The 27,954-nt window shown below is 42.7% G+C and overlaps 2 protein-coding genes across 7 annotated transcripts in view; one reads left to right on the top strand and one right to left on the bottom strand.

Annotated features, from left to right (window-relative positions):
- Window positions 1–27,954, top strand: part of HEATR4 (HEAT repeat containing 4) — an 85,430-nt gene that overhangs the window by 5,279 nt on the left and 52,197 nt on the right. For all 3 annotated transcript variants that reach the window (XM_077122980.1, XM_077122978.1, XM_077122979.1), the window contains exons 2-6: window positions 5,101–6,059; window positions 7,213–7,403; window positions 8,634–8,774; window positions 21,201–21,404; window positions 22,707–22,850. In XM_077122980.1, coding sequence (XP_076979095.1) covers window positions 5,173–6,059; window positions 7,213–7,403; window positions 8,634–8,774; window positions 21,201–21,404; window positions 22,707–22,850 — 1,567 coding nt within the window. In that variant the 5' untranslated portion in view covers window positions 5,101–5,172. The remainder of the gene's footprint in view (window positions 1–5,100; window positions 6,060–7,212; window positions 7,404–8,633; window positions 8,775–21,200; window positions 21,405–22,706; window positions 22,851–27,954) is intronic.
- Window positions 2,755–27,954, bottom strand: part of RIOX1 (ribosomal oxygenase 1) — a 45,613-nt gene continuing 20,413 nt past the window's right edge. For 2 of the 4 annotated variants that reach the window (XM_077122984.1, XM_077122983.1), the window contains 5 exons: window positions 23,622–23,765; window positions 22,662–22,868; window positions 20,028–20,076; window positions 18,877–19,046; window positions 2,755–13,544 (listed from right to left, as the gene is read on the bottom strand). The gene's annotated coding sequence lies outside the window, so the exon portion shown is untranslated. The other 2 variants (XM_077122986.1, XM_077122985.1) reach the window with 2 other exon arrangements.

Below are 27,954 nucleotides of genomic sequence, written 5' to 3'. Positions count from 1 at the left end.
AACAAGAGAAAAGCAATCTCTTTTTACAAGTGAAGCATGATTAGAGTATGTGTGGATTTCTCACCAGAAACCATTAACGTGAGAAGGCAGAGGCATGATATATATGATATATTTAAGATTCTGAAAGAGGAAAATCTGCCAATCAAGAATTCTATACTCAGCAAAATTTATCCTTCAAAAATGAGGGAGAGTTTAAAATATTTTCAGATAAGCAGTCACAGAGAATTTGTGACTAAGAGACCAGCTCTACAATAAATACTAAAGGGAGTATAAATAAATAAATACTATAGGCAGATAGGAAAAGACAGGAGAGGTAGGGAGAAGAGTATAGAGATGAAAACTATCAATAAAGGTAAAAAGATAAAAATGAGATATGACAAAGAAAATCCAAAAGACAAGATGGTAGAAGAGAAGTACTGTCTTTACACTAATAACATTAAATGTTAACAGATTATACTCACTGGTCTAGTTTGCTAGCTGCTGGAATGTGTTACACCAGAAACATAACGGTTCTTAAAAAGGGGAATTTGTTAAGTTGCAAGTTTACAGTTCTAAGGTCATGAAAATGTCCCAATTAAAGCAAATCTATAAAAGTAACCAAATTAAGGCACCAACAAGAGGTAACCTTCACTCAAGAGAGGCCAGTGAGACTCAAGCCTTCTCTTTCAACTGGAAAGGCACATGGCAAACATGGTGACATCTGCTAGCTTTCTCTCCAGGCTTCTTGCATCATGAAGCTCACCTGGGGCATTTTCCTTCTTCATCTCCAAAGGTCTCTGGCTGCATGGGCTCTCATGGTTCTCATGGCTCTGAAGCTTTTTCCAAAATGTTTCCTCTTTTAAAAGATTCCCATAAACTGATCAAGACCCACCTGGAATGGGTGGAGTCATAGCTCCCTCTAATCAAAGGCTAACACCAGTTGGGTGCGCATCATCTCTGGTGCGATAATCTAATCATTTCCAACCTACAGTGCTGAATAGGGATTAAAGGAAATGGCTGCCTCCACAAGATGGATCAGGATTATTTCTAGAGAGAACATAATCCTTTCATACTGGCACACTCCTCAATCAAAAGACACAGACTGGCAGAATGGATTGAAAAAACAGGACCTATCTATATGCTATCTAAAGGAGACTCACTTTAGACCCAAGGACAAAAAACAGATTGAAAATGAAAGGTTGGAAAAAAATATTTCAACAGAAAGAACAACAAGAAAAGAGGAGGGGTAGCTATGTTAATATCTGACAAATTAGACTTCAAATGTAATTTAGTTAAGAGACAAAGAAGGACACTATGTATTAATAAAAGGAACAACTCAACAAGAAGACCAAACAATCATAAATATTTATGTACTTAGCCAGAGTGCTCCAAAATACATGAGGCAAACATTGACAACAATGAAAGGTGAAGTAGACACCTCTACAATAATAGCTAGAGACCTCAACTTCCCACTTTCATCAATGAAAAAAACATTTACCCAGAGGATCAATAAGAGAGTTTGAATAATACAATAAATGAACTAGATTTAACAGACATTTACAGAACATTACAACCCACAACAGCAGGATACATATTTTTCTCAAGTGCTCATGGATCATTCTCAAGGACAGACCATATGCTGGCCACAAAGCAAGCCTCAATAAATTTTAAGAGACTGAAATTATAAAAACACCTATACAAAACACCTTCTCAGATCACAATGGAATGAAGTTGGAAATCAATAACAGGCAGAGGGTCAGGATATTCAAACATATGTAGGCTAAACAACATACTCTTAAACAACCAGTGGTTAAGGAAGAAATTACAAGAGAAATCAGTAAATATCTCAAGGAAAATGAAAATGAAAACACAACATATCAAAACTTATGGCATGGAGCAAAGGCAATGCTGAGAGGGAAATTTGGATATGAATCATTTGCCCATGGTAACATGGTTGAGAAATACTGAACCTGATCTATAGTCCTCTTCATATTCTAAGTCCAGGGCAAGTCTTTTTTGATCAAATTTTACAACCTTTTGTTCTGTCCCCATTCCCTTTCAAAACAGATCTATCATGTGTTCCCTTCCTTTTTCAATGTAAGGTATCCTATTAGATCATAGTAACTATTCTTGAGAATTTTAACTAATAGTATAGTATTCTTTCTGGGATGTTTGCATTGTTTGCCAGTTTGAAATTCTTGTGTACACCAGAAAACCAGGTCCATTATCCTCAATGCTGGGTGGGATCTTTTTATTGTTTCTATGGAGATGTGTCTCCACCCATTCAAGGTGGGGTTGCTTACTTGAGCCTTTTAAGAGGGAACCATTTTGGAAAAAGCTTCAGAGCCAACAGAGCCCACGTAGCCAGAGACCTTTGGAGATGCAGAAAGAAAATGCCCCCTGGAAGCAGTCTGAAGAAGCCAGTGGCAAAAGCTAGCAGATGTTGCCATGTGCCTTCCCAACTGCCCTTTCTTTGGAGTTAAGATACTTTTACTCTGGATGTTGTGGTTTGGACATCTCTATGGTCTTAGAACTGTAAACTTGGAACTTAGTACATTCCCTTTTTAAAAGCCATTCCTTTTCTGGTATATTGTATTCCAGCAGCTTTAGCACACTAAAATATATTTGAATCAAGAATTCTTTATGTCACAGGCTAATGGGGATATATCTAGGAAATACCTGAATCACTCTATGCGGGTAGCCATCTTGGAGTGGAACCATTCCTCATCCCATTTCCAAGTGTCCAGGATCAAAATGCCACATGCCTTAGGAGCAAGTTACCGATACTCTGATATGTTAACAAGGGTAAAATGTTTTAGCAGAACAATACACAAGACAGGAGAACACTAATACTGTTTTTCATCTGACTTCTTTTTTTTTTTTCCTGATAGTTCATTTTTAACCAAGGAGTGAGCACTGTTCCAAGAAAAATATCGCCTTGTGATCACACTATTACTCTTGCCCTAATACTTCTAGCCCAACTTTTACATACCTAGAGCCCTCGTGACCATGTTGCCTTCATGGTTGTGAAGAGACAGAACAGCTAAATGTGGTCTTATGTGCAAAGACTCCTGGCAGGATATCATATTAATCATGTGTGCCTTGATTTTAAGTAAGCTTACAACTCTAGCCAATGTCTAGTCAAATGCCTGATCAGTCAATATCTAATGACATCTAGATGAAAGCTGGCCTTAAGAGAAAGAAATACACCAAGAGGTCAGTTATAATACATGGAAGACAGCAGAATAAATTAAGGCTGCCAGAGAGACAATATATTATGCTGGGCATTGTGGAGGGAACAGAAATGAGTCCGCTGTGGACTGCAGGGGCATCTTGTGCTTAGGGCAAGAAAGACAGGAGCAGGCACTAAGTGATACAGGAAGACATGGAAGCCTTCATCCCATGGATGAGGGAACCAACCTGCCCCTGTGAATGGCAAGGCTAATACAGTGAGGGGTGTGGAGAGGAGTAGGAGCCAAGGCCAGTGTAGCACAGAGACTAGGTGCTCTGAAGCTGGAAACTGGCAAACTGGGTTTGAAACCTGACTTGTCCAATTACAGTCTAGGTCATCTGAAGCAATCTACCTTCCTCTCTAAGCCTCATCTCCTTCCCATAGGAAATGAATATCATAGCTTCCGATGAAAAGCCCCAAGCATAGTATTCCCTAATGGCTAGTTATCATTATTAGGTCAAGGGAGTTCCTCAGGGAAGAAACAGCACAACATTAAATTTAAGCATTTGTTCTCTACAGTGTTTTCCTCTCTAGCTAAAACCTGGAAATAGCCTGCCAATAATTAGGGAAGAGCCAAGGCAGTTTGCCCAGATGGCAAAATATTCTGCAGGTATAAAACATTTTAGCAATGAAGACTATGTAGCAATATGGAAAAGTCCTGGATGATTCTGAAGGACAAAAGAAACAGGAGACATGGTCCTTGGGCAATCAATCCAATTACAGAGTCAAATATATAACAATGGGAGATGTCATAGCAGGAAAGATTAAAATAAGTGCACTGGGCTAAGAGTGATAATTAAATTCAGGCCATAGATGACTGGGTTGCTCAAGAAAGATTTCATGGAGCAGATAGGAATTAAGCTGAGCCAGGAAGAATGAACAGGATTGTCCTAAAACTGAAGAAAAGCAACAGAAGGAACCTCTAGTATGTGGAATGCTTCAGTTTGCTAATGCTGCTGGAATGCAATGCATCAAAAATGGAATGGCCTGCACAAAGGGATTTTATTAGGTTACAAATTTACAGTTTTAAGGCCATGAAAATGTCCAAGTCAAGGTATCCAGAGAAAGATACCTTGACTTTGAAGAAAGGCCACCAGCATCTGGAACATCTGTCAGCTGGGAAGGCATGCGGCTGGCATCTGCCGGTCCTTGCTCTTGATTCCTTGCTTTCACCTTCTGATTCCAGTTGCTTTCTAAGCATCTATGGATCCTCACTTAGCTTCTCCAGGGCAAATTCTGGATTTCATCTCTTAGCTTAGTCCAACGTCTGTGTTTTGGTTTCATCTTTCTGTTCTCTGTGTCAGCTGTGAACGCTCTGTTTTCTGCCATTTATTCTCTTCATACAGTGCTCCAGTAAAAGGATTAAGACCTACCTTGAATTGGGTGGGTCACATCTCCATGGAAACAACCTAATCAAAAGGTCCCACCTAGTAATAGGTCTGCCCCACAAGACTGGATTAAAAGAACATGGCTTTCTGGGGTACGTAACAATTCCAAACCAGCAAACAGAGAAGACTTAAACACCCAAAGGAAGACCTAGACAACCCATCAGGACAAGGTCATATTTGTGGAGAAACCTGAATGCTAGGCTGAGTTGTCTGAAATTTATGCTAGAAGCCTTCTGAACAGAGAGAAAGCAACATTTAAGGAGAAACTGAAAGTGTCGTATATAGTTGAAAAGCAGTAAACTTTTAGAAGGAGATGAGGGTCTAAGCATTGGGTACGAATGTGGGAAGTGGAAGAAAAGGTCTGATACAAGCAATATTTAGAATATTGCACTGTTTCTTTCTTTGGTCTGATTCATATAGAAAGTTATCTTCTTCCTGTTCTGCTATAGACTACCAGCTTGTGCTGAAAGCTCTCACCAGTTCTTCCTATACTTTTAACAGGTGCTCAATCATACCTCCAGGCCCTGCTGTTAGGCCAGGCAGTGTGGAAGGCAGCATTTTCTGAGAAACAGTATGAAGAAGACACAAAGGGAAAAGAGCTTTCTTTCTCACCGTTTCTACCAGTCACTCCCCCCACGACTGGGATGGGGCATGGTTTTCTGCTACTTCAAACAGAGAGGCAAGGAAGAATGTGCCTCCATCTCCAGTGTGCCTCCAGGCTTCCACTTCAACCCGCAGCATTGTGGACACCTCAAGAATCAGTATTTGAAAAACGCTGCTGCAAATCTTACCTTTTCACAAGAGGTGGTGTGGCAACGTGGGCTATCCAGTATTCCTTACAGCCAGTATAGCTTTAACCACCTCTATAATACAGACAACATCATTCAGCCTCCCAAGATCAGGAAGGCCCAACCTGAGAAACCTGCCAGTGCCAAGTTCTTAGATTCCTCAAGTCTCTCAGCACGGGTCACCTCCCAACCAGTGAAGACAGAAAGCTCTGCCAATCTTAAAAAGAAGCAGAAGATATCAAAACCAGCAAGCACCGTCCAGGAAACATCTCGCCCTCGCATCCTTCGTCCTTGTAGGGATCCGCATATGCTGGGTCTGCTACTTTCTCCAGATATGAACCTGGAGGAGAGGGAGGCCTGGCTTCCTCCTCCTGAGAAGGAAGCCAGAGCCTGGGAGGCCATCGTACTGGAAAAGTTGAACAAGCGCACAGCCCGGTGGATCCAGAACAAGCGCCCTCTAAGGCCTGGTGTATCCCCCAACAAATGGCAGAGTTTCCTGCGCCAGCAGTATGACTGGAGCCACATCCGGGATGAGCTTACCTCTGCCAGTGACCTAGAGCTCCTGAAACTGCTGGAGGCGGAAGAGACAGCAGAATTTGAAGATCAAAGTATTATCATCCTGCCACCAGAAGAGAAAAAGAAGCCAGAGCTGATGCTTCCTGTTTACTACAGGTAGGCTGGCTGAGACACTTTTGAGATTACCGGGGTCCCCTTCAAGGACCCCTGGGTGGGTTCAATTCCTTATTTCAAAATGCACTCTTCCATCAATCCCTCATTACCAACTTACTTTCCAAGTGAGTTCCTTAAAGTATGGTTTCTCAACCTTGGTACAATTGACATTCTGGGTTGGATAACTCTTTGTTGTACAGCTTGCCCTGTGCCTTATAGGATGTCTAGCAGCATCCCTGGTCTCTACCCACTAGATGCCAGTAGCATCTCCCAGTTGTGACACCAAAGATATCTCCAGACCTTGACAAAATCATACCTGTTGAGAACCACTGCTTTAAAGGGATCAGTTTTTGGTCTACCCAGAAAACTTAGCTATTATGTGGATCCATTTGCTACCTAGGGTATCCATGGTAAGGAATGTATCCATGGTAAGAGCGAGGAAGGCCGAGAAACCTCATGGTTCTGAGATTTGGGGTCCTGCCTCACTCTGAATAAGGTGCCAGTGAGTCACTGACTCAAAAACCAATCAGCAGCAGAACAGAGGACTAAATGCAACCCAATAGAATGGACATTTCTCAGAGATTGCTTCTTTCTCATTTGTTGCTAGACAGAAGCCTGGAATTAGTATAATATCCCTGATTCCCAAAAATGAACTGAAGATAAGTGAAAATTCATTTATTCATTTATTAGACAAATATAAATTGTATTCCTGCTTCTTGCCAAGTATAGGTATTATTGAATTGCTAAGAATATGGTGTATGACACAGATGGGCCCATCCCTTAAGGCACTTACAGCCCCCTATTTGGGTAGAACATTGTATAACCACACATTATAGATAAGGTGAGGGAATGTAGCTATTGGGTTTCCTTCTCCAAGTCCGTGCTGCTAAAAGAGGATTATTCTGGAGGTAAGGCTGTTCTTTGATGCTGCCAGGGGCTACATAAGTGGAAAAGGAGGCTGGGTGTAAACAGGTCCTGCTGCCAGCTACAAGTTTAATTGGCACCTTGATGGTAAGGCCAATAGGTGTTCTTTACATGCTCATGTGTGTATGAGCTGAGCTTAAAAAGGAAAGGGAAGTGGGCCATGGGTATGACAGAAAGGAGAGGTCTATCTCCTACCCTTTACCTCTTCTTCTTCTCTTTTACCCCTGCCAAGATTGCCCAATTACCTGCCACAAGTGCATACAGTTGAAATAGTACCCAGCAACAATAAAACCACTGAAACTATCAACACAAAAAGGCGCAACTACCAGACCCAAAATGAGAGCTCCTTCCGACAGGTGAATCCCCGAGCTGGAAAATTTGCCTACTCCACGGACAATGCCTTTGAACAGGAGATTTACTTTGGTAATACATCTGGGGTGCTGTGGTGGGGGCTGAGGTGGACATGGAGTAAGGAGGTGGAAGGTAACTGGGGGATGGACAATGTGGGTCTATGGCTTGTCTCTGGAGGCAGTCAACCTCTCATCCCTGGATAACCCAGATTTTCATGGCAACACTCCCTGATTACTAATACAGGAGATGGATGGAAAGGGACAGTTATATCTGGTGGGGAGGGAACTGTTCTCCCTCCTCCCCCTTTCTCTATCCTGCTATCTTACTAAGGACATTTCTCAGAGATTGCTTCCTTCTCATTTGTTGCTAGACAGATGATGTTCCTTCCATCTTGCTAGGGTAGGATTATAAAGTAGGCAAGATTTGACTTTGGGGCAGGCCACGGTGGCTCAGCAGGCAAGAATGCTCACCTGCCATGCCAGAGGACCTGGGTTCGATTCCCGGTGCCTGCCCATGTGAAAAAAAAAAGATTTGACTTTGGTAACAACCCACATCTTCCCTCTCCACCCTTCTCTCTTCTCACACCTTGAGATATTCCCCTTGTGAGGTGATACATTGAGAAAAAAAATCACGGGCTTTGGAACAATGTAGATCTGGGTTTGAATCCTGACTTAGTCACTTCCTAGTAACCTTCAGCAGATTACATAATCCCTCTGAGCCTTACATACCTGTTATGTAAAACAATGTTAACAAAAATGTACTTCCAGTAAAGAGTAAATGAGAAACCATCTGTAACACTTCTTGGTCTATGCCTGGCATGTAGGAGAGTTTCTATTAATGTTTATTACCTTCTCCTTCCATCTTGCTATCTTTTAGATGCCTAGGATTCCAGGATACCTCATCTAGGTCTGCATGTTCCATACCCTAGTCTTGCTCCTAAACTGCTGTCAGCTGTGACAGCAGCTTTGTTTTAAAGTGTTTAACCAAATTATTCAGGCTAATTATTTTTATCATGACTAATGAGAGATTAACTAGGTACACCCTTCATAGAGGACAATTCCTATAGGTTAGGTTCTGCCTTACTGGTGGAAAATATCACCATCCTTGACTCTCAGGTCTCTCTGAAGCTTCTCTAGGAGGCCATCAGCTGTGTCATTCCTAAACAACAGTCACCTTCAAGGTATGCTCCCACAGCATGGTAGATAAGGGCAAATGAGAATTGGGTCCAATCCTGGTGACTGGAAACCTAGGAAGAGAGGCAGGAGGGAGATGCTGGGAAACTCATTGATTCTTTGTTCACAGACAAAGTCAAGATCATCCACCAGACTGGTGCGAAAAGAGACCAAATTTTCCTGGAAAACCTTAATCAGTATAATAAGCAGCTCTCTAAGGTCTTTCCTGAAACTCCGGAACGGTGGAGCTCCCAGCCAAATCCTGAAGCACGTAAGCAAAAAGATATAATGGGGGCTAATGATGGAAGTATAGCTATTTTTTTAAGGTCCCTGATTCAATTAGTCACCATTAGCATCTCAGGGAGTCCCTTCCTATCAACTACATTATCTCACAAAACTAACTGTATCAAGGAAGAGCTTCAAAGGAGCATCCACTCAGTTGAAATCAGATATAACTTAGGTATAACCAAGTAGATTAGGGCCAATAATTACCAGTGAGGCAGGTCCCATCTTAATCCTTCCTGGCTTGAAAGTACATCAAACCCAACAAAATCCCATGTGTTGGTTCCTCCAAACTCACACAACATACCCCTCCCACTCTATACTCATGGCCATAGCTGCCTCAGGCCATAAAGTCTCCCTCTGTCGTAAATTTCTGTTTCACAAGTACATTGTTCTTCATTCTCTAAGATAGATATGGTAGAGGGAAAGCAGGTGGCCATGAAATGAACTATGAAACAAAATGAGCCCATCCTCCAAAAGATTATGTTTACACTTTCCATGACTCCTTCTTTGCAGTGTCACTGTTCAGATGGGAGCCCTGCCGTACAGAAATTAACAGTAGTAGTGACCCATTCTTTTTCCCACCAGCATCAAACCTGTCCCTAGGGCTATCTGGCTAGGCAATAGGTAGAGGAGGTACTAATAATAGCAGTTTCACACAAACTCATACACCCTCCTTTGTTAAGGGCCACCACTGTAAGGCAATGTACCCCAGACATGCCTTGGGTCAGATCTTGGCAAGCCACCTTCCGGGGCTTCAGGTACTTCATTAAAACTGAGACACTAATCATTCCTAAACCAAGACACTTTTGTGATACTTGAGTGATTTTCTGAATATGTTTTGTAAAGCACTAAGCATTGTATATAATCAAGCATTCTCATTAGCATACTACCTTCCCCACAAGCCGACTCCATTTTGCATGTCTTCACCTCTGAAAATAGACAAATCCATAGAGAGAGAGACAGTACATTAATGAATGCTGGGTGCTCTGAAGCAGGGGTAATGGATATGAACTTCCTTTGGAGGTAATGAAAAGATTCTAAAACTAGATATTGGTGATTGTTGCACAAGTCTGCGAATATACTAAAAGCCATCAAATTGTACACTTTAAAAAGGATGAATTTTATAGCATGTATATACTGTAAAGTATAAATTATGAATTACATCTCAAAAAAGCTGGTATTAAAAAAATCCTCTGAGGATTTGCTGGATCTATGGAGGCTTTCAACTGCCTACCTTTTGTACTTCACAGGTATTTTTTTCTCCATTGGTGCTGGACACCTGTCTGAGAATACAGGACATTTAATGGACTGGTGCTATAGGAGTGTTTACCCCCAAGTTTTTTTGAGTAGTATTTGAGATTGATGTGGGGAAATGCAGTCAGAATATTATCTCAGGAAATGGAGTTTGGTATGAAAGAACCTATAAATTAATAGGCAAATTAGAAAAACAGAAAAAATGAAGAATTTGTTTCTTTATTTTACACTGAAAACACGTGGATGGATGACAGTTTCTTTAAAGTGATGACAATTCTCAATATAAGAAGTGTAATTATTACTACATAGCCTTCAATTCCCCACCAATTTCTAGGTAAAACTCTCCTGTAAGGCCAGAAGAGCATTACAGATCTTATCTACCAAGCATGGGTTGGATAGTAAGTACAAGATGACATTTGTTTCTGCCTCCAAAGTGTACTGCACCTTTTTTCCCAAAGAAAATGAACGCACTGTTTCTTTGTGTGATTCCTTTAGATAACTTTTCATGTGGAAATTGGCTAGAAGGTATACTGCTATCAACCTACAAGTCAGAAGACTGTACATTTAGTTTATGTTAGCAGCTGCATTTGTTTATTCTGTCAAAATTTTCAAAATATTTCATGTGTTGCCTAGGCATCCATCTTACTTCAGCTAAACCACTTTTCTCAACATTGACCTTTGGTCTAGATAATAGCCAGCTTCCAGCCCTGGGGCATAAATGCCCCCACAGCCCAGACTCACAAGCTTGTCCCAAATGATGGGGTAACCATCCCTTGGAGGGAAAATAAATGGTTGATAGTGACAGATTGAGGCTTTCCAACTCCAATCCCTTCCCCTTTTTTGTGTGCATTTGCTTTAAACCAACCAGTCCTTGACTTCTGCAAGAAATCGACTAACCTCCAACCCTGGACAACAATAAAGGTACTATAGTGCAAAACCAGGGACGAGGCCGGAGGCCTCCAGGAATGTTCTGCAAAATTAGAACAGGCCGAGACCGAGAGTCCATAGTTTCGGGAAGCAAGTGATTTATGAGCTTGTGCACACGGGGCTCAGCAGAGTCATCTTGAAAGTCTGAGTCCCGAACAAAAGGCAACCTTAGCTTTTATAGACTGTACTACATGCTAGAGATAAGGTAAGCTTAATATGGCGACTGGCAACATTGAAGGAAAAACAACTGGTTAGTTTAAGGCAGGAAGCAGGTTACAGAAGCAGATGAGCTGTTAGGGGAGGGGTCCCCATCCCAGGTGTCTTATCTTGCCTGCCTATGGTTTCACCCGTTCCTGGAGGCTAGGAGAGAGGGTATCTATCCCAGGAATGTGTCTTATCTTCCTTGCCTGCAAGTTTCACTGTTCCTGAAGGTCAGGAGAGAGGGTTTGGGGATTTTCCAGAGGAAGCAGCCAAACAAGAAAGAGAAGGGGGTGAGAGGCCTGCCTGCATGAAGCCTGTTTGCTACATTTCCCCCCTTTGACGCTTACCCCAACTAATAGGGAGGAGTAATAGCATCACTTTAAAATTAACGGTTTGTATATTTTTGTTAGGAGCATTCGTGCTGTGGCTCAATGGGTTACAGTATCATCAATGAGTTTGATGAGGGTTCTGATTACATAGGGACCTAAGTGATTAGAATTAATAAAGTAAACAGAGGACCAGCTAGCGGCAGGATCTAGTTGGTCCAGGTTTTGGGGTCCCAATTCCACCAGGTTTCTAATTCTTTGTCCTGGTTTCAGATCCACTCTGTGAGTTCCCGAACCTTAGCAGCAACTATGCCAGACTGGTTTATAAAATAACAGCACTCCACCCCTAAGAAGATATATGCTCCTCCCTTCTCTACAGTGAGCAAGTCTAAGGCTCTTTGGTTTTGCAAGGCCACTGCTGCCAGGGAGTTGAACTGGTCTTGGAGAGAGATTAAGGAATCTACCACTCGCTCTAAATCTTTGCTCAATTTTTGAGACAGCTTGTAATAGAAGCTTATGGAGGAGCCTAATCCTGCTATTCCTGCGGCTATTCCCATGGCAATGCCAGCTCCAATTAAAACTGAACCAATTAAAACCGAAGCAAGCACGGCCCTCTTTGGTCACTTATGTTTTCCTTGCTGCCTGGGTCTTAGGGCTTGCTTAAACTTCCTTTCAGTGTAAACAGATACTTCTGGAGTTAAGTAAACTGGGGTGCAACTTCCTGTCCAGATGGCTTCTAGACACCTATAAGCGGAGCTTCCGCATAAATAGAACACCCCGGGGAGACTGCACTATATTTTGTCAACTGGGAGGGTCTGGATTCTGATACACAGAAGGGCAGGGATGGTCCCCAGCGACTTGCTCTCTAATGAAGGGCACCCCTGGAGACAGGTTAAATTATTCCCTAAGACTGTTAAACGAACACCCTGGGCAACTGGGCCAATAAGTGCAATTTGGCCCTCAGCTAGCAGTTGCTTATGGTTCTGGGCAGATTGAGAAGGGATGCCTATAAAAGTGTTCCCTGCAAGGGGAAGGCAGAGTCAGCATGCATTAAGTTGTGTACTGGCATTATGGAGGAGTGCACAGGTTGCATTCAGCATGCAGGGTATTTGGCACATGGAATTTATGGACCGGCTGAGACGGTCAAGCCCTGTGAGGTTTGCTCACTTATACTTAGAACCTTGCACTAAAGACACAAGTTGCTCTTGAACCTTTTCGACCTTTGTTTCCAGGCTCGATCTTGAACTCCTCCCCCATCACTCATGCCTACATGTGTATAATAGGTCCAGCATGCAGGCTGCCCAGCCCTCCCATAGGTCCTGTAGTTCCCCCCATGCTTAATGTTACCTGTCCAATATTTGTTTTTGTCTGGGCCTATGAAAAGTTTGGCCTCGGAAATGGTGTAACAGTATGCCAGCATGTAAGTTCGAGCAGAGAAATACTTTGATTTGCTTGTCCTTCTATAGCAGCTGTTGCAGGGTGGGAGGCTATTGCTACTGAGGGACCCTAAAAGGGCACACAGAACAAGATACAGATACATCCAACACAACACAGGTATGTTAGGGCAATCAGGACTTTTTCTAGCAGATTCCAGTCTTGGGGAGCTACTGCTGCTAACCAGATACTATATATTAGAGCAAGAAGCCCAATCAGGAGCAGAAGCCAGCAATTCATATAGCAATATAAGGACTATTAAGAACCATGGCTAGGAAAACACAGGGGGAGTTTATGGGGTGTACTCGAAGTGCAGGAGCACTTATGGGGGGAGGGAGGGGATACTCAGGCTGATTTGTAGCTCCTCAAGCTTTGGCCGTGCATAGATCAATCAGCTTCCGGGGGTGACTGAAGCAGGGCTTGACAATCTCCTCAAGCTTCAGCCATGCGTAGGTTAGCTGATTCCAGTTGTGCAGGAGGGGGACGTGATGGCTTCCAGAAAATGACGTGGGTCAGGTGTCTAGGAACAGGGGTACACTCCCAGGGGTCAGGTGCTGTGGCTCTCTTGACCCAGGAGTGATGGATCCACGGAATGATCTCTGCAACTTTGACAGCTGTAGGAATAGTTAAGACAACATAATAAGGGCCTCTCCATTGAGGCTGGAGAGATCCTTTTTTCCAGTCTTTGATCCACATTAAATCCCCTAGCTCGAATTCATGTATTGGGGGGGGGGGGTAGATGCTGAGGGAGGGGTTCGGGCACTGCTTCTAATGCTTTCCCTTTTAACTCATTCAGGACCCATCCCAGCTGCTCTAGGTGTTGATTTAAACTTAGATTTCCAATTCTCTGAGGTTTCCCTGTAGAACACTAGTAAGGGGTGGTGGCCTTCCATATATTAACTCAAAGGGAGAGAAACCCGTTTTTTTATTGGGGCGGACCTGATTCTAAATAAAGCTATAGGGAGCACCTGTACCCAGGTCAGTTTCACTTCTTGACAGATCTTCCCTAATTGTCTCTTTAGAGTTCGATTCATCCGCTCCACTTTCCCACTGCTTTGTTGCCAGTAAACAGTGTGGCGTTTCCAAGTTACCTGTAAAGGTTTTGCCAGTTTTTGAAGGGCTTCGGCCACAAAAGCAGGGCCGTTGTCAGAGCCAATTGTAAAGTGGCATCCCATACCGAGGAATGATGTCCTTCAGGAGGGCTTGTGCTACTTCCTGAGTAGTTTCTGAATGGATGGGATAAGCTTCTACCCATCCTGAGTAGGTGCAAACAAATACCAAGAGGTATCACTATCCCTGGGCCTGTAGCAGTTCTGTGAAGTCCACCTATAGGTTTTCAAATGGGCTGAGGCCCACCAGCTGATTGTTCAGATCCCCTAGTTTTGCACTGGGCTGCTTGGTATTGTTTTTTTGACAGGTAATACATCTTTTGCAGGCTAGTTTTACTCAGGAGGGAAACCTAGGTATGTAGAGGTGAGCACTCAGGCTGGCAGTGAGGGCTTTTTTCCCAAAGTGAGTTTGGTGATGGACATGCTGTACTAAGGGCCAACCTAAGTTTTCAGGAATTACAATGCGTCCGTCATCCCTTATGGCACACTTTGCCTTCCTTGCATAGCCAGTTACTTTCCAGCTTTAAGTAGGGTGGTGTTTTCTTCCACAACTGTAATGGATGGGGGATGAGAGGGATGACAAGCAGTTTGTCTTTTGGGGGCAGTGTTAGGTGCCCCAGCACTGCCTGCTTGATGGCTAAATCCACTTTTCAGTTGCCTCTCGCCATAAGGAGTTGCCTTTTGATGACTGCAGCAATGAATAACTGTTGTGGCGGTGGGGGACCACACCACTTCCAGCAGAGCTAGAAGTTCTAGTCCATATTTAAACATGCTTTCCCTTGGCTGTCATTAGCCCCTGCTCTCTGTATAATGCCCCATGTACACGTTAGATTGTAAACACGTACTTTGAGTCAGTATAAATATTAGCTTCCTGTCCTGCTGCTAATTGTAGACCCCGATGAGTGCTATAATCTCAGCTTTCTGAGCTGATGTTCCTGAGGGCAGGGCTTCTGCCTCTAAAATGTCTGCTAAAGTAACGATGGCATATCCAGCATAACACACTCCATCTTTTATCATACTGCTTCCACTGGTGAATAGTTCAATGTCAGAATGTTTTAGTAGTTGGTCTTTAAGGTCAGGTCGGCTGGAGTAGATTTCATCTGCAGTTTCCACGCAGTCATGTTCTGGGGCTCCTGGTCCCACAGGCAGCAGGGTTGAGGGTCTGAAAGACCCCAAGGAGTAAGTTCGGAGTTTCACATAAAGTAGCCTGGTACTTGGTAAGCCTTGCATTTGATAGTGAGAAATGCCCTTTTTGTTCCATGAGGCTGGTAACTGAGTGGGGGACTAGCACAGTTAGTTCTGCCAAAATGTGAGCTTCCCAGCTTCATGGACCAGGAGAGTGGTGGCTGCAACATCTCTTAGGCAAGAGGGCCATCCCAGTGCTACATTGTCTAGCTGTCTGAAGAAATAGGCGACAGGCCTTTTCCATGATCCAAGGGTTTGGGTTAAAACCCCAATGGTCATTCCTTCCTGCTCATGGACAGTAAAAAGTTTTTCTAAGTCTGGAAGGCCTAAACTTGGGGCCTGCGTGAGCAACGTTTTTAGACACTGGAAAGCATGCTCCTGCTTAGCCCCCCATTGGAATGGGTCCCGATCACCCCCCTTTGTGGCTTCATAGAGGGGCTTGCCTAAGAGTGCATAGTTCAGAATCCAGACTCTGCAGAACCTGGAGGCTCCTAAAAATTCTCTGATTTGCTTTTGGGAGATTGGTGTGGGGATTATACAAACTACCTGCTTGCACTCTGGCCCCAGGCTCCAGGTTCCCTGTGGCAGGTAAAAACCTGCTGCTGGCAGTTTGGCCTTTTTATGAGACACGCAGTAACCCGCCTGATCTAGGTGGCAGAGGAGACCGCCATCCCTTGATTACAGTCATTAAGAGACTCAGCGGCAAGCAGGAGGTCATCTACATATTGCAGGACAGAATAATTGTAATTTTTGGCTTGGAATGATTGTAAAATAGTGGGAGAATTTTTAAACCCTTGAGGCAGTGGGGCCCAGGTGTATTGTCTTTTGTTTCCCCTAGAGGGCCTTTCCCATTTGAAGGCAAATATCTCTTGGCTAACTGGGGCTATCTGCATGTAGAAGAAGGCATCTTTTAAATCTAAACAAGAGAACCATTTGGCTTTTCCCAGGGTCAGGCTGAGGAGGGTGTAGGGATTTGGAACCACAGGATGGATGGTTTCCACAGCTGCATTAACTGCTCGCAAGTCCTGGACTGGGCAGCATCCCCCAGTCTGAGTCTTTTTCATGGGCAGCAGTGGAGTGTTCCATGGAGAGTTGCATGGCCAAATGATTCGGTGGGATTCTAGCCAAACCAAATGGCTTTGAATCCCTTTGAGGGCCTTTCGAGGGATCAGGTACTGTTGTACTGTCACGGGGCGTGTCATGGGTTTCAAAGCAATTATTACTGGAGGGCAGTTGTTAGCTGAACCTGGTGGATTATGTTCTGCCCAGACGCTTGGTACGTCTGAAAATGGCAGGTTAGGGGAAATTTCCCATCTCGTGTAGCCGCCACTCTTCTCTTGTAGGTGTAGTTAAAGACAGGATTTTCTGCTGGCCATTCATTTTTAGTGAGGCTTTTCCTCTGGGCCAAAAGTAATCCAGGCATGCAGCTTTCTGAGGAAGTCTCGCCCCAACAATGGCAGCGGGCATTCAGGCATATACAGAAACTGGTGCGACAAAGATTGGCCCCCAATGCTGCACTCTCTGGCTTTCAGCAACGGCCTCTTTCATACTATACCCATGGCGCCCACAATGTCTATCATTCGGCCAGAAGATGGGCAAGTATTTCCCAGGGGCTGAGCCACTACATAGTGTTCAGCACCAGTATCCACCATGAAGTTCATTGTTTGGTCCCCTAAGTTCACTTTGACCATGGTTTCCCAGGGGCATAAAAATATGGAACCTGGTCTGTCGTAGTCAGAGAGTTCATCAGCAACCACAGCAATGGTGTCGCGATCCAGATGAGGTCTGGAGCTAGTGTCCGCCTCCTTCTACCTGCTAGTGAGGCAGTTTTATTGGGACACTCGTTCTTCCAGTGCTGCTCTTCTTTGCAATAAGCACACTGATTCTGACCTAGGGGCACTCGGGCTCGCCGCGTTGTTCTCGGTCGGGACCATTGGTCCCCCTTTCCGAAGGCAGCAGCAATTATCTGAGCTTTCTCCCTGAACTCTCGCCTCCTTTCTTTAGCTTATAACTGGTCCTGATTGACAAATACCTTTGTGGCCACATCTGGCTCTCTGGGGCCTGAGGATCAAATGGTGTGTATTGGCGGAAGGATTCCATCAATCGCTCGGGGACTCATCTGGTTTTTGCAAGACCTCTTTGACCTTGGTCATGTTGGTGGCCTTTTGGTTGCCTTTCCAGAGGCCCTGTAGTAGGGCCTCACAGAACTGTTGGAGGGACTGCAACCCTGCATCAGTGTTTGGGTCCTACACTGGGTCCTCTCCCGGAAAACTGCAGGTGGTTTATTGGGCTGGGTCTAAGGTGCCATCAGGGGTGCTTTCCTCCAGATGCTTCCATGCCACCGCTACCACGCACCAACATTCCTCAGTGCTGAGGAGAGCTACAAGTAGCTGGCTGCAGTCAGGCCAGGTGGGCTGGTGGGTCTGGACAATGAACTGGAACAGGTCAATCATCGCCTGGGGCCTCTCAGTGTAGGACGGCATACGGTTCTTCCAGTTTATCAGATCAGTAAACGTGAAAGGAACATATACGAAGTTTCTTCTCCCTTCCTGAAAGTCCCCCTGGGCATCGACATAGGGAGGTCCTCGGGTCTCTCTCAGAGGCATTAAGGGCATGGCTGTGGGTAGAGCAGCTGCACCCGGCCGGGGCCACAGCTTAGGGAGTCCAGGGATGGCTGGGCTCAGCGGAGCCTCAGGTGATACCTCTGGGCTGCTGGGTGGTCGGGGGCCACTGTGCAGGAGCTTGGCAGGGCCACGGGTGTTGGTGGTGAGAAGTAAGGCAGGAGGTTTTCTTCTTCTTTTGGTGTACTGGATAAAACTAGGATCTTGGGCTTGCCACCTGGTTTCTTGTGGGACCTCTCCACCACTTAGGCGAGAAACACCTGGCACTGTCCATTAAAGCAAATTTTTAACCACTCTGGCTTCTTCTTTGCGACCTCCAGCCAGGTGGCAATCCAACTGATCTGGGTGTCCAGGTGTCCATGACACTATACTATAAACTACCTCTACTTTCTCTAACTCAAAAGTTCCCTCAGATGGCCAATCTACCCCAAAGGTGGGCCATTCTAGCATACAGAATTTTCTGAGTTGACTGGGGGTCAGTCTGACTCCCCAGTCATTAGTAAAATATTTCTTAAAAAAAGTTGGACATTATGCACCTCAACGGTGTCTTACTAGATCTACCCCCCATCTCGGCAAAGCTAACAGTTAGGGGAAGGGTTTACAGACAAACAACAAAGGGATTTTAGACAATGTAGCACTTCATTCGGCCTGGCCACTATTCTAGCAGGGACATTGGGCGCCTCTTAGCTTTGGTAGTCTGGTATAAACCCCTGGCCCGCCCCCCTTTTGGGGTTGCCCACCCTTAACCGTATGAGGATTGCCACAGACTTGCAGAATCCAAACTCACTTGCAGCCTGGTAGTCAGCTCCTACAGCCCAGGACGTCCGTTCACTCACGCAGTCATGCACATTCAATTGACATTCCTTCCACACCACCCTTCCTGAAACCAAATCTGAAGACTTCCATTTTCCCTGGTCCTCCGGATGGAGGCCAGTACTCGGAGAGCCTTGGGGGTTGATCAAGCCCCTCTTCCACTCAGGTCCCTGGCCTTCTACTAGTGTGCTGATAACCTGATGCACTCAAGTGCTTACCAGTTAGACGGGTAGCACTCCTGACACTTGGTTCCTGAAACTGTCCTGAATTCATCGCCGCTCTGGTGGTGATGAGCACCCCAGCCAGGGAGGTCTGGAGTCCAAAAGATGGGAAAATCCCGGTGCCAGCACTAGATTCCATTGGGTCTCCAGTCTGGGCGACGTCACTGCTGTGGGCAAGGAAGGGGAGAATGTCACCGCCACTTAGATCCCAGATGAGCCCCCAGAAATGTAGCGTGAAAACGAGGGATGAGGCCAGAGGCCTACAGGAACGTTCCACAAAATTAGAACAGGCCAAGATGAAGGGTCTGTAGTTTCAGGAAGCAAATGATTTATGAGCTCATGAGCACGGGGCTCAGCCAAGTCACCTTGAAAGTCTGAGCCCCAAACAAAAGGCAACCTTAGCTTTTATAGACTGTATTACATGCTAAAGACAAGGTAAGCTTAATATGATGACCGGCAATATTAAAGGAAAAACAACTGGTTAGTTTAAGGTACAAAGCCAGTTACAGAAGCAGATCAGCTGTTAGGGGAGGGGTCCCCATTGCAGGTGTCTTATCTCACCTGCCTGCAGTTTCACCCATTCCTCAAGGCTAGGAGAGGGGGTCTCTATCCCAGGAATGTGTCTTATCTCGCTTTCCTGCAGTTTCACCCTTTCCTGAAGGTCAGGAGAGGGGCTTTGGGGATTTTCCACAGAAGAGGCAGTGAAACAAGAAAGAGAAGGGGGGTAGAGGCCTGCCTGCTGCAAAGCCTATTTGCTACAGTACAAGCTTAGGTGTCCCTCTCATTCAGCCAGTGTACTCCCCACCTGCTGGTTGAAACCCCTCAAGATGATCGCACTTCCCATCTACCCACCCTGGCCCCCTCTCTCTGGACTTGAGACTAACACACCATTTTTCCTCATGAATTATAGCCTCAGGCTCCTATTACGTCACACCTGACCTCCGTCATGACCCAAATTTAAAATACACTTGAATTCAAAACAATTCCCACAAAGGTTAAATATTCTCATCCCAAATCCATCTTTACTCCTTAAGCAGGGAAACAGAGGGACAAAGGGGATTAATTCAGCTACTTCTCTACTCCCTGGAAGGAATTTCAAACAGGCTGAGAGAAGTAGGGAAATGTCCTGTGGTAAAGTGTCTACTTACCAACCTGCCTGGAGCTGGGTCTGCAACTTCTGCCTGCGTGCATCCTTCACTGCAAGAGAAGGACGTCCTCAGTAGAGTGGCTAAGCTCCCCAGCATGGCCAAATAAAAGGCATAAGTGGAGGACACACTCTGTATGGGCATCTGAGCTAAACTGACCTGGAGTCTCACAGGACTCTCTTTACTCTAGAAGTAAGAAATGTTATTTCTTTTTCATTTTTGCTCAATGAAAGAAAAGATTCAGAGCAAATGGAAAGAGGTTGGAGCTAGATGAAATCTTCAAAGAAACAGAAAAGTTTATTATCAACAGAAATGGTTGATGAAGACAAATTGGAATATGAGACTGATAAGCAATGTGGCAGTGAATTTAATAGTTTGGGAAATGTTTTTGTCCCTCCTTCTTCTCCTTTTCTACACAGCTTCATTTCTGAGAATGAGACTTTCTGAATTTGATACCATGAAGGACTAAAATTATTTTTATATAAAAACTATATACAACTGGGTGCGCGGGTAGTTCAGTGGTTAGAATGCCTACCTTTCATGCAGGAGACCCAGGTTCAATTCCTGGACCATGCATCCCAAAACAAACAAACAAACAAAAAAACTATATACAACTACATATTTATGTCAAGTTTATTTTCTAAGACCATGTATATAACTATAATACTTATAGTTTTTTGTATTCTCAAACTTCTAACTTTGTCATAATTGAAAAACTCAGAGATTCTAAAATCTTTAAAATTTGGCAGCTTGTAGCACCATTAGTCCCTCAAAATTAAAAACATTAAAAAGAAAATTTAATAAATTAGGAATTAATGGCCAATTACACTCTACTTTAAATTGCAGCATATCAAATAATGAATTTTTGTGAATAAGCCTTGCTACACAAACATGTCGATGCTCCTAAAGATGTAACTTATAGAAAGCTTTGTATACATTTCAAATTTTCTTCCAAATCTCTCTTCCCCATGGCTTTACCATTTCTGTAGTCAGGACTTTTCATAACTCCCTATGGGACCCATACTCAGTTCTCTATATAATCATGGGAAAATTCACTCTCAAGAGATTTCTTTTGCCTTGGTGTTGGTCAGGAATGGGGATGGGATGCTGGTTGGGAATGCTTCATGTCAGGGCAGCAGTAGAGCAAGAAGGCCTCACACTGCCATGTTGGCACAGTTTGCAGGCCTATGAAAGGAACTTTACGCTGGACTGCTTTGCCCACCCGGGTCAAAGATCTGCTGCTGCAGGTGGGTGAGGAAAACATGCCCATTAAGATGAGGAGACAGAAGAAACAGGCAAAACCACTGAAGGAGAATGTGCCCTGGGAACTGGTGGTCTTGCGGAAGATGCTGCAGGAATGGAAGACTGCCTGGGCCCTGAGTGAGTGAAGGGAGGCCCTGAGGTATTGGTATATATTTATGACAGGTTGGTTCCACCCCTTCCCTGTGAAATGTAAAAATCTGATTGCCTTGCCAACATCAGACTAGTCGAGAGCCTTGCACACAGTGGGTGTTAGATATATGTTATTTGGCACATTCTGAGTGCTTTCTGTATGGGCATTTCAAAGAGTGAAATCATAACCCATTTTACTTCAGTAATTTGTGAAAATTCATTACACTGAGAACTCTTTGTAGGCAGCAACCATGTCTTACTTATCTCTGAAATTTTATGCTTGATACATTCATATTCAATAAATGATGCATGGAGGGAAAGATGACATATGGTGTCCAAGAAATGGAAATGCAGTGATCAAAAGAAACTATAGTTGCCTGTGGTATATATAAGTCATCTCCAAAATTCATTTCGGGGAACTGGGATCACCATTTATCTACTCTCCCTTTAGAGACATGTCAGTAGAAGGTGGACACCCTGAGCAGAGTAGGGGCCCAGCAAGGGCTGCAAAGACTAGTGAAAACTATAGTATTTGAGGACTTGGGGCTGCTGGCTCTCAGATCATGAGAGACTAGTTTAGTTAGTGCAGGAAAATGAGAAGCAACCCATTAGGTGAACTGGAGCAGACAAACAAAAAAGGGTTCAAAGAGAGATTTGGAGCAAAAGCTATTCGTAGGGAACACCTAGAGATGGTGTACTGAATTAAGTTTGATATCTGCCAAAAGAGCATTTAACAACTAAAATGAACAGGACCTTGAAAGTCAGATGGAGAGAACTCAAAGGCAAGTAAACCTAATAATAACCACAACAACTAACATTTATTGAGCCCTTTTTATATACCAGTCATTTTCTAAACACTGTCTAGTTAATTAATTCACTAAATCCTCAAAGTAACATCATATTTTATGATCTAGCATTATTCCCATTTTACAAATAAATTTCAGGCTAAGAGAGGTTAAGTAACTTATCCAAGATTACATAGCTAATAATTGATTCCAAACCAGATACATCTGAAAACAGAGTACTCTTAACCACTCTATTTTACTGCCCCTTTTATTTTTTAGATGATAACAATGAAGAATTATTTAACCAAAGAGAGACAGAATATAGGATTAGGATTGGGGCGGTTGGGTGGGGCTGTCTGAGAACTGCCTAAGAGGATACATGGATCATCAGGCCCCTTTATTTTTCTGAGCTTCTAATGTTTTCTTGAACTATCCTGGGGGAAAGGTGAGTTCCTGTTACCTGCCAGCAGCATGACATCTTCTCATTTCCCTCCCTGTGGTATAGTCATTGAGTGGCACCATGAGACGGTGGAAGGCCTGATGCAGAGGTTGGCAGACATGCATGATGACATTCGGATCCATGCCATCATCACATGTGCCATGGCTGCTTTGGAACGGCCTCGTATTGCTCCCAGCAAGGACGACTCAGGTGAGAGCCAGGAATGGACTGCCAGATAATATAAACAACACACTGAGCCATAGAACATTTGCTTATCTGAAATAATTTCATTAGTGTGAAAATCAAGGCAGTTAATCAGTAAGGGATTAGGTTAAAATGCCTGACTTCAAGCCTAGTGCTTTTTGTACCACATCTCAACATCTGCTTGATCAGCAGCTTTGAGGGAAGTTTACAACTTTCCACTTGGAGAGATCCTATTCATAATAGCCCAATACTATATATTTTAAAATACACACCTTTCCTTGACTTCATTTTAGCCCTTTTAAGCAATATCTCAAACTCTACATGCCCAAAATTGAACTCCGCATCCTCCCATAGGTACTGTGATGATTTGGCGCTGTATGTACTCCAGAAAAACATGTTCTAAACTTAATCTAAAGTTTACCTTAAACTAAAACAGGTACCCTCTCAGACATCACCTTTTAAGTGAAGCCTATGTTGACACAATCCCACAAAATTCTTTGATGCTGGTAGCATCCTAGGTACACTTCTGTCCTAATATTTATCACTCTGTGTTACAATTGCTCGTTGCTTTCCTGCCACCCTTACCAGGCAAGAAATTCCTTAAGAGTAGGGTTTTTTTATCTCTACAAAGCCATAAGGTTTTAAAAGTTTTATTTTACTTATTTCATATTATTGACTTCCAGATATGGGCATTTTTGCTCTGGGTTTTCAAATTTGCTCCTCCCTCTCCTGGAAAACTCTTCCTCTCTCTTTTCATCTGAAAACTTATATACTCACCTGTCAATTTTCAGCTCAGGTGTCACTTCCTGCCCAGACTTGTCTCAGTGTCCATGCTGTATGCTTCTACATATGTGCATATATATCTTAAATTATAACTGCTCATTTCCTCAGGCATTGAATGGAATGATGTATTTTTGGTTCCTAACACAAAGAGAAAACCTTCAATAAGTTGCAATTTATATTTTTATAAACTTACCCCAAGTCTTTCACAAATATATGTGATCGCTTTTATATGTCCTGGGTGTCTAGATTTTAATTTGTTTTGTTGCTCCCAACCACCCAAAAGAAAATTATCTTAATCATTCTTTTTTTAAATACTCAACCAATTTCTGCTTATGACTCTAAAATACACATATTTCTGTCCATTCCATTCCTTCTCTTTTTCCTGTCATACATAAAATAAAATTTCAATTTTATTGTGATAATATATACACAACACAAAATTTCTCAATTTAACTTCTTTCTTCCGTGTAATTCAGTGACATTAATCATATTTACCATATTGTGTGACCATCACTTCCATCCATTACCAAAACTTTCTCACCACCCCAAAACAAAAACTCTACTATACTCCTTAAATAACTCCCCATCACCCTTAAACCTGAGCCTCTTATAACCTATAATCTACTTTTTGTCTCTATGAATTCGCTTATTCTAGGTATTTCATCTAAGTGAAACCATTTTACATTTGTCCTTTCATATCTGGCTTATTTCACCCAACATGATAGCTTCAAGATTCATCCATGTTGTAGCATGTCAGAAAATCGTTTCTTTTTGTGGCTGAATAATATTCCACTGTTTATCCTTTTATATGTTGATGGCTAGTAGGGTTGTTTCCACCTTTTGGCTATTGAGAACAATTCTAGTATGAACACTGGTGTATAAAATACCTGTTTTGAATCCCTGTTTTTCAATTCATTGGAGTATGAATCTAGAAGTGAATTGCTGGATTACGTAATTCTACATTTAACTTTCTGAGGTGCCACTAAACTCTCTTCCACAGTGACTGTACCACCATATCAGCAACATACAACATTTCCCATTTCTCTGTCTTCTCACCAACATCTGCTATTTTCCTTTTTTTTAATAATAGTCATCCCAGTGGATGTGAAGTGGTACCTCATTGTGGTTTTAATTTGCATTTCCCTAATGGCTAATGATGTTGCACATCTTTTTATGTCCCTATCGGCCATGTATTTGTCTTCTTTGCAGAAATGTCTATTCAAGACCTTTTTCCATTTTTTTAATTGGGTTGTTTGTCTTTTTGTTGTTGAGCTCTAGGAGTTCTTCATATGTTCTGGGTGTTAAACCCTTATCGGATACATGCTTTCCATATATTTTCACCCATTCTGTAGGTTGCCTTTCATTTTTTTAATAATGTCCTGGAGTGTACAATTTTCTTTTTAATTTTGATAAAGTCCAATTTATCTATTATTTATTATGTTGCTCACTGTCTAGTCCACTTTTTATTTTTTGGTGGTCTGTACCCTTTTTTTTTTTAAACATAACAACATACAAACATGAACATTCTTACCATATGATCACTCCATTCTTGGTATATAATCAATAACTTATAATATCATCACATAGTTGTATATTCATTACCATAATCATTTCTTAGAACATTTGCATCAATTCAGGAAAAGAAATAAAAAGAAAAAAAACTCATACTTACCATACCCCTTAAGCCCCCTCCCTCTCATTGACTACTAGTATTTCCATCTACCCAATATATTTTAGCCTGTTTCCCCTATTTTTTTCTATACCTCTTACCACTCCCTTCCATTGATTACTACATTTCAATCTACTAAATTTATTTTAATGTTTGTTCCCCCATTATTTATTTATTTTTAATCCATATGTTTTACTCATCTGTCCATACCATAGATAAAAGGGAGCATCAGACACAAGGTTTTCACAATCACACAGTCATATTATAAAAGCTATATCATTATAGAATCATCTTCAAGAAACATGGCTACTGGAACACAGCTCTACATTTTCAGGCACTTCCATCCAGCCTCGCCAATATACCTTACGTAAAAAGGGGATATCTATATAACGCGTAAGAATAACCTCCAGGATAACCACTCAGCCACTGACACTTTGTCTCATTTCTGTCTAGTCCACTCTTAACAGATGGCATTCCCTTTTAAAAAGGAAGAGGATTTGAAATCCTAAAACCTGATTCTCAGGCCCACCTCTGTCACTCCTTGGGAAGTCAGTAAATGTCTGTGAACTTCAAATTCCTTATCTATAAAATGGGGATAGTTGTAGGGAAAGAGTTAAAATCTTTTTCCCTCCACATGAGAATTTGGGCTTCAATTAAATACCTAGTTGTTACCCTGGTTATCTGATGAGGATAGGGGCTGTCTTTATATAATAAAAAAGAATCCTGATTAATAAATTACACTTGGACTAGGAAGAACTACACGTGAAATATAAATACTCAAAGAGGACACCATACTTTGGGCTTCCCCGAATACTATCCTGTAACAGGCATGCCTTTTGTGGACCTTGGTATTATGTTTATGGAATTGTTAAAAGATGCTGGCTCCTCAAGAAATGGAAACAGCCCAGATGTCCATCAATGGACAAGTGGCTAAACAAGCTGTGATATACACATATGATGGAATATTACTCAGCTGTAAGACAGATTAAAGTCAGGAAGCATGTAACAATGTAGATGAACCCTGAGTGAAATCAGCCAGAAACAAAAGGACATACACTGTACAGTCTCACTAATATGAATTAACATCAGTGAGTGAACTTTGAGAGTTAAAGTTAAGAACACATTATCAGGAGATAGAAAGAGGGTAGAGACTGTGCATTTGGTGCTGAAGGAGTACAGAATGTGCAACAGGTCTGACTATAAAGATCGAGAAATGGATAACACAATACTATCTGATGCCAACAATACAAATAAACAAAATGAAGCTGAGTGTGAGTATGGTTGAGGGAGAAGGGCTGAGGGCATGTATGATAACAGAAGAAAAGAAAGCAGATAAACACTGAGACAGTAAAACTTAGCAATGCCAAGAGTGGACAAAGATAGTGATTAAATGTACAAATATAAGCATATTTTTGGATAAGGGAGACCAAAGGAAATCAACATTGCAAGGTGTTGAAAATGGGATGGTATACAGGAAAAAATATAATCAATGCAAACTAAAGGTCTATAGTTAATGGTAATGTTGTAATATGCTTCAGGTGAATGTAACAATGGCAATATGCGAAATCTAAAGGCCAGTAAGTGGGGAGATATTAGGGAGGGATATGGGATTTTCTGTGGAAAAGCAAATGTCCTCATATAGTTTGTGGTGGTGAAGGCCTGGCTATGTGACTATACTGAGACCCAATGATTTTTTACTTGAGCTGGACTGTATGATGTATGAATAAAACTGTTTAAAAATGAACAGAGAATATTAATTTAATATTAATATTAAATCTGGCAGGGGTCTAAAATACCTAAGTAGACCCTTCTAAGGGGGGTGGGGGGTGGGAAAGACACCATCCAGGCAGGGCAAAAAACAAGAAATGAAAAATTCTGATCTGTTAAACAAAACCTAAGCTAGATGTCTAGAATAAGCTGAACTGAATGTCAAAGAACAGAGAGGCAACAAAAGTCATCCAGCAAGAAATCCTAGGTAAAAAAAAAAAAGAGAAAGCAATCTCCAGAATAAACTAATTAAGGTAATTAAATGCCTAGACGCCAGCAAAAATAATGACTCATACTAGGAAAACTGAAGGTATGGCCCAGTCAAAGGAACAAACCAACAATTGAAATGAGATACAGGAGTTGAAACAATTGATTCAGAATGTTCGGGCATGGAAATTCTCATCAAAAATCAAATCAGTGGATTGAGGGAGGATATAAAGAAGGCAAGGAATAAACAAAAAGAAGCAATCACAAGTCTGAAAACACAAATCGCAGAACTTATGGGAATGAAAGGCGCAGTACAAGAGATGAAAAAACAATGGAAACCTATGATGTCAGATTTCAAGAGGAAGAAGATAGGATCAGTGAACTGGAGGATGGAACATCTGAAATTTGACAAGCAAAAGAAAATATAAGGAAAAGGTGGAAAAACATGAGCAGGGACTCAGGGAATTGAATGACAACATGAAGCACACGGATATATGTGTTGTGGGTGTCCCAGAAGGAGAAGAGAAGGGAAAGGAGGAGAAAAACTAATGGAAGAAATTATCACTGAAAATTTACCAACTCACGAAAGACTTAAAATTACAGATCCAAGAAGTGCAGCGTGGGCGGGCCGCGGTGGCTCAGCGGGCAAGGTGCTTGCCTGCTATGCCGGAGGACCTCGGTTCG

The sequence above is a fragment of the Tamandua tetradactyla genome, chromosome 12 (genome assembly GCF_023851605.1).
Source record: "Tamandua tetradactyla isolate mTamTet1 chromosome 12, mTamTet1.pri, whole genome shotgun sequence".
In the NCBI taxonomy this organism is placed as follows: domain Eukaryota; kingdom Metazoa; phylum Chordata; class Mammalia; order Pilosa; family Myrmecophagidae; genus Tamandua; species Tamandua tetradactyla.
The sequence above is the reverse complement of the archived record's forward strand: the minus strand, read 5'-3'. Positions and strand labels throughout refer to the sequence as shown.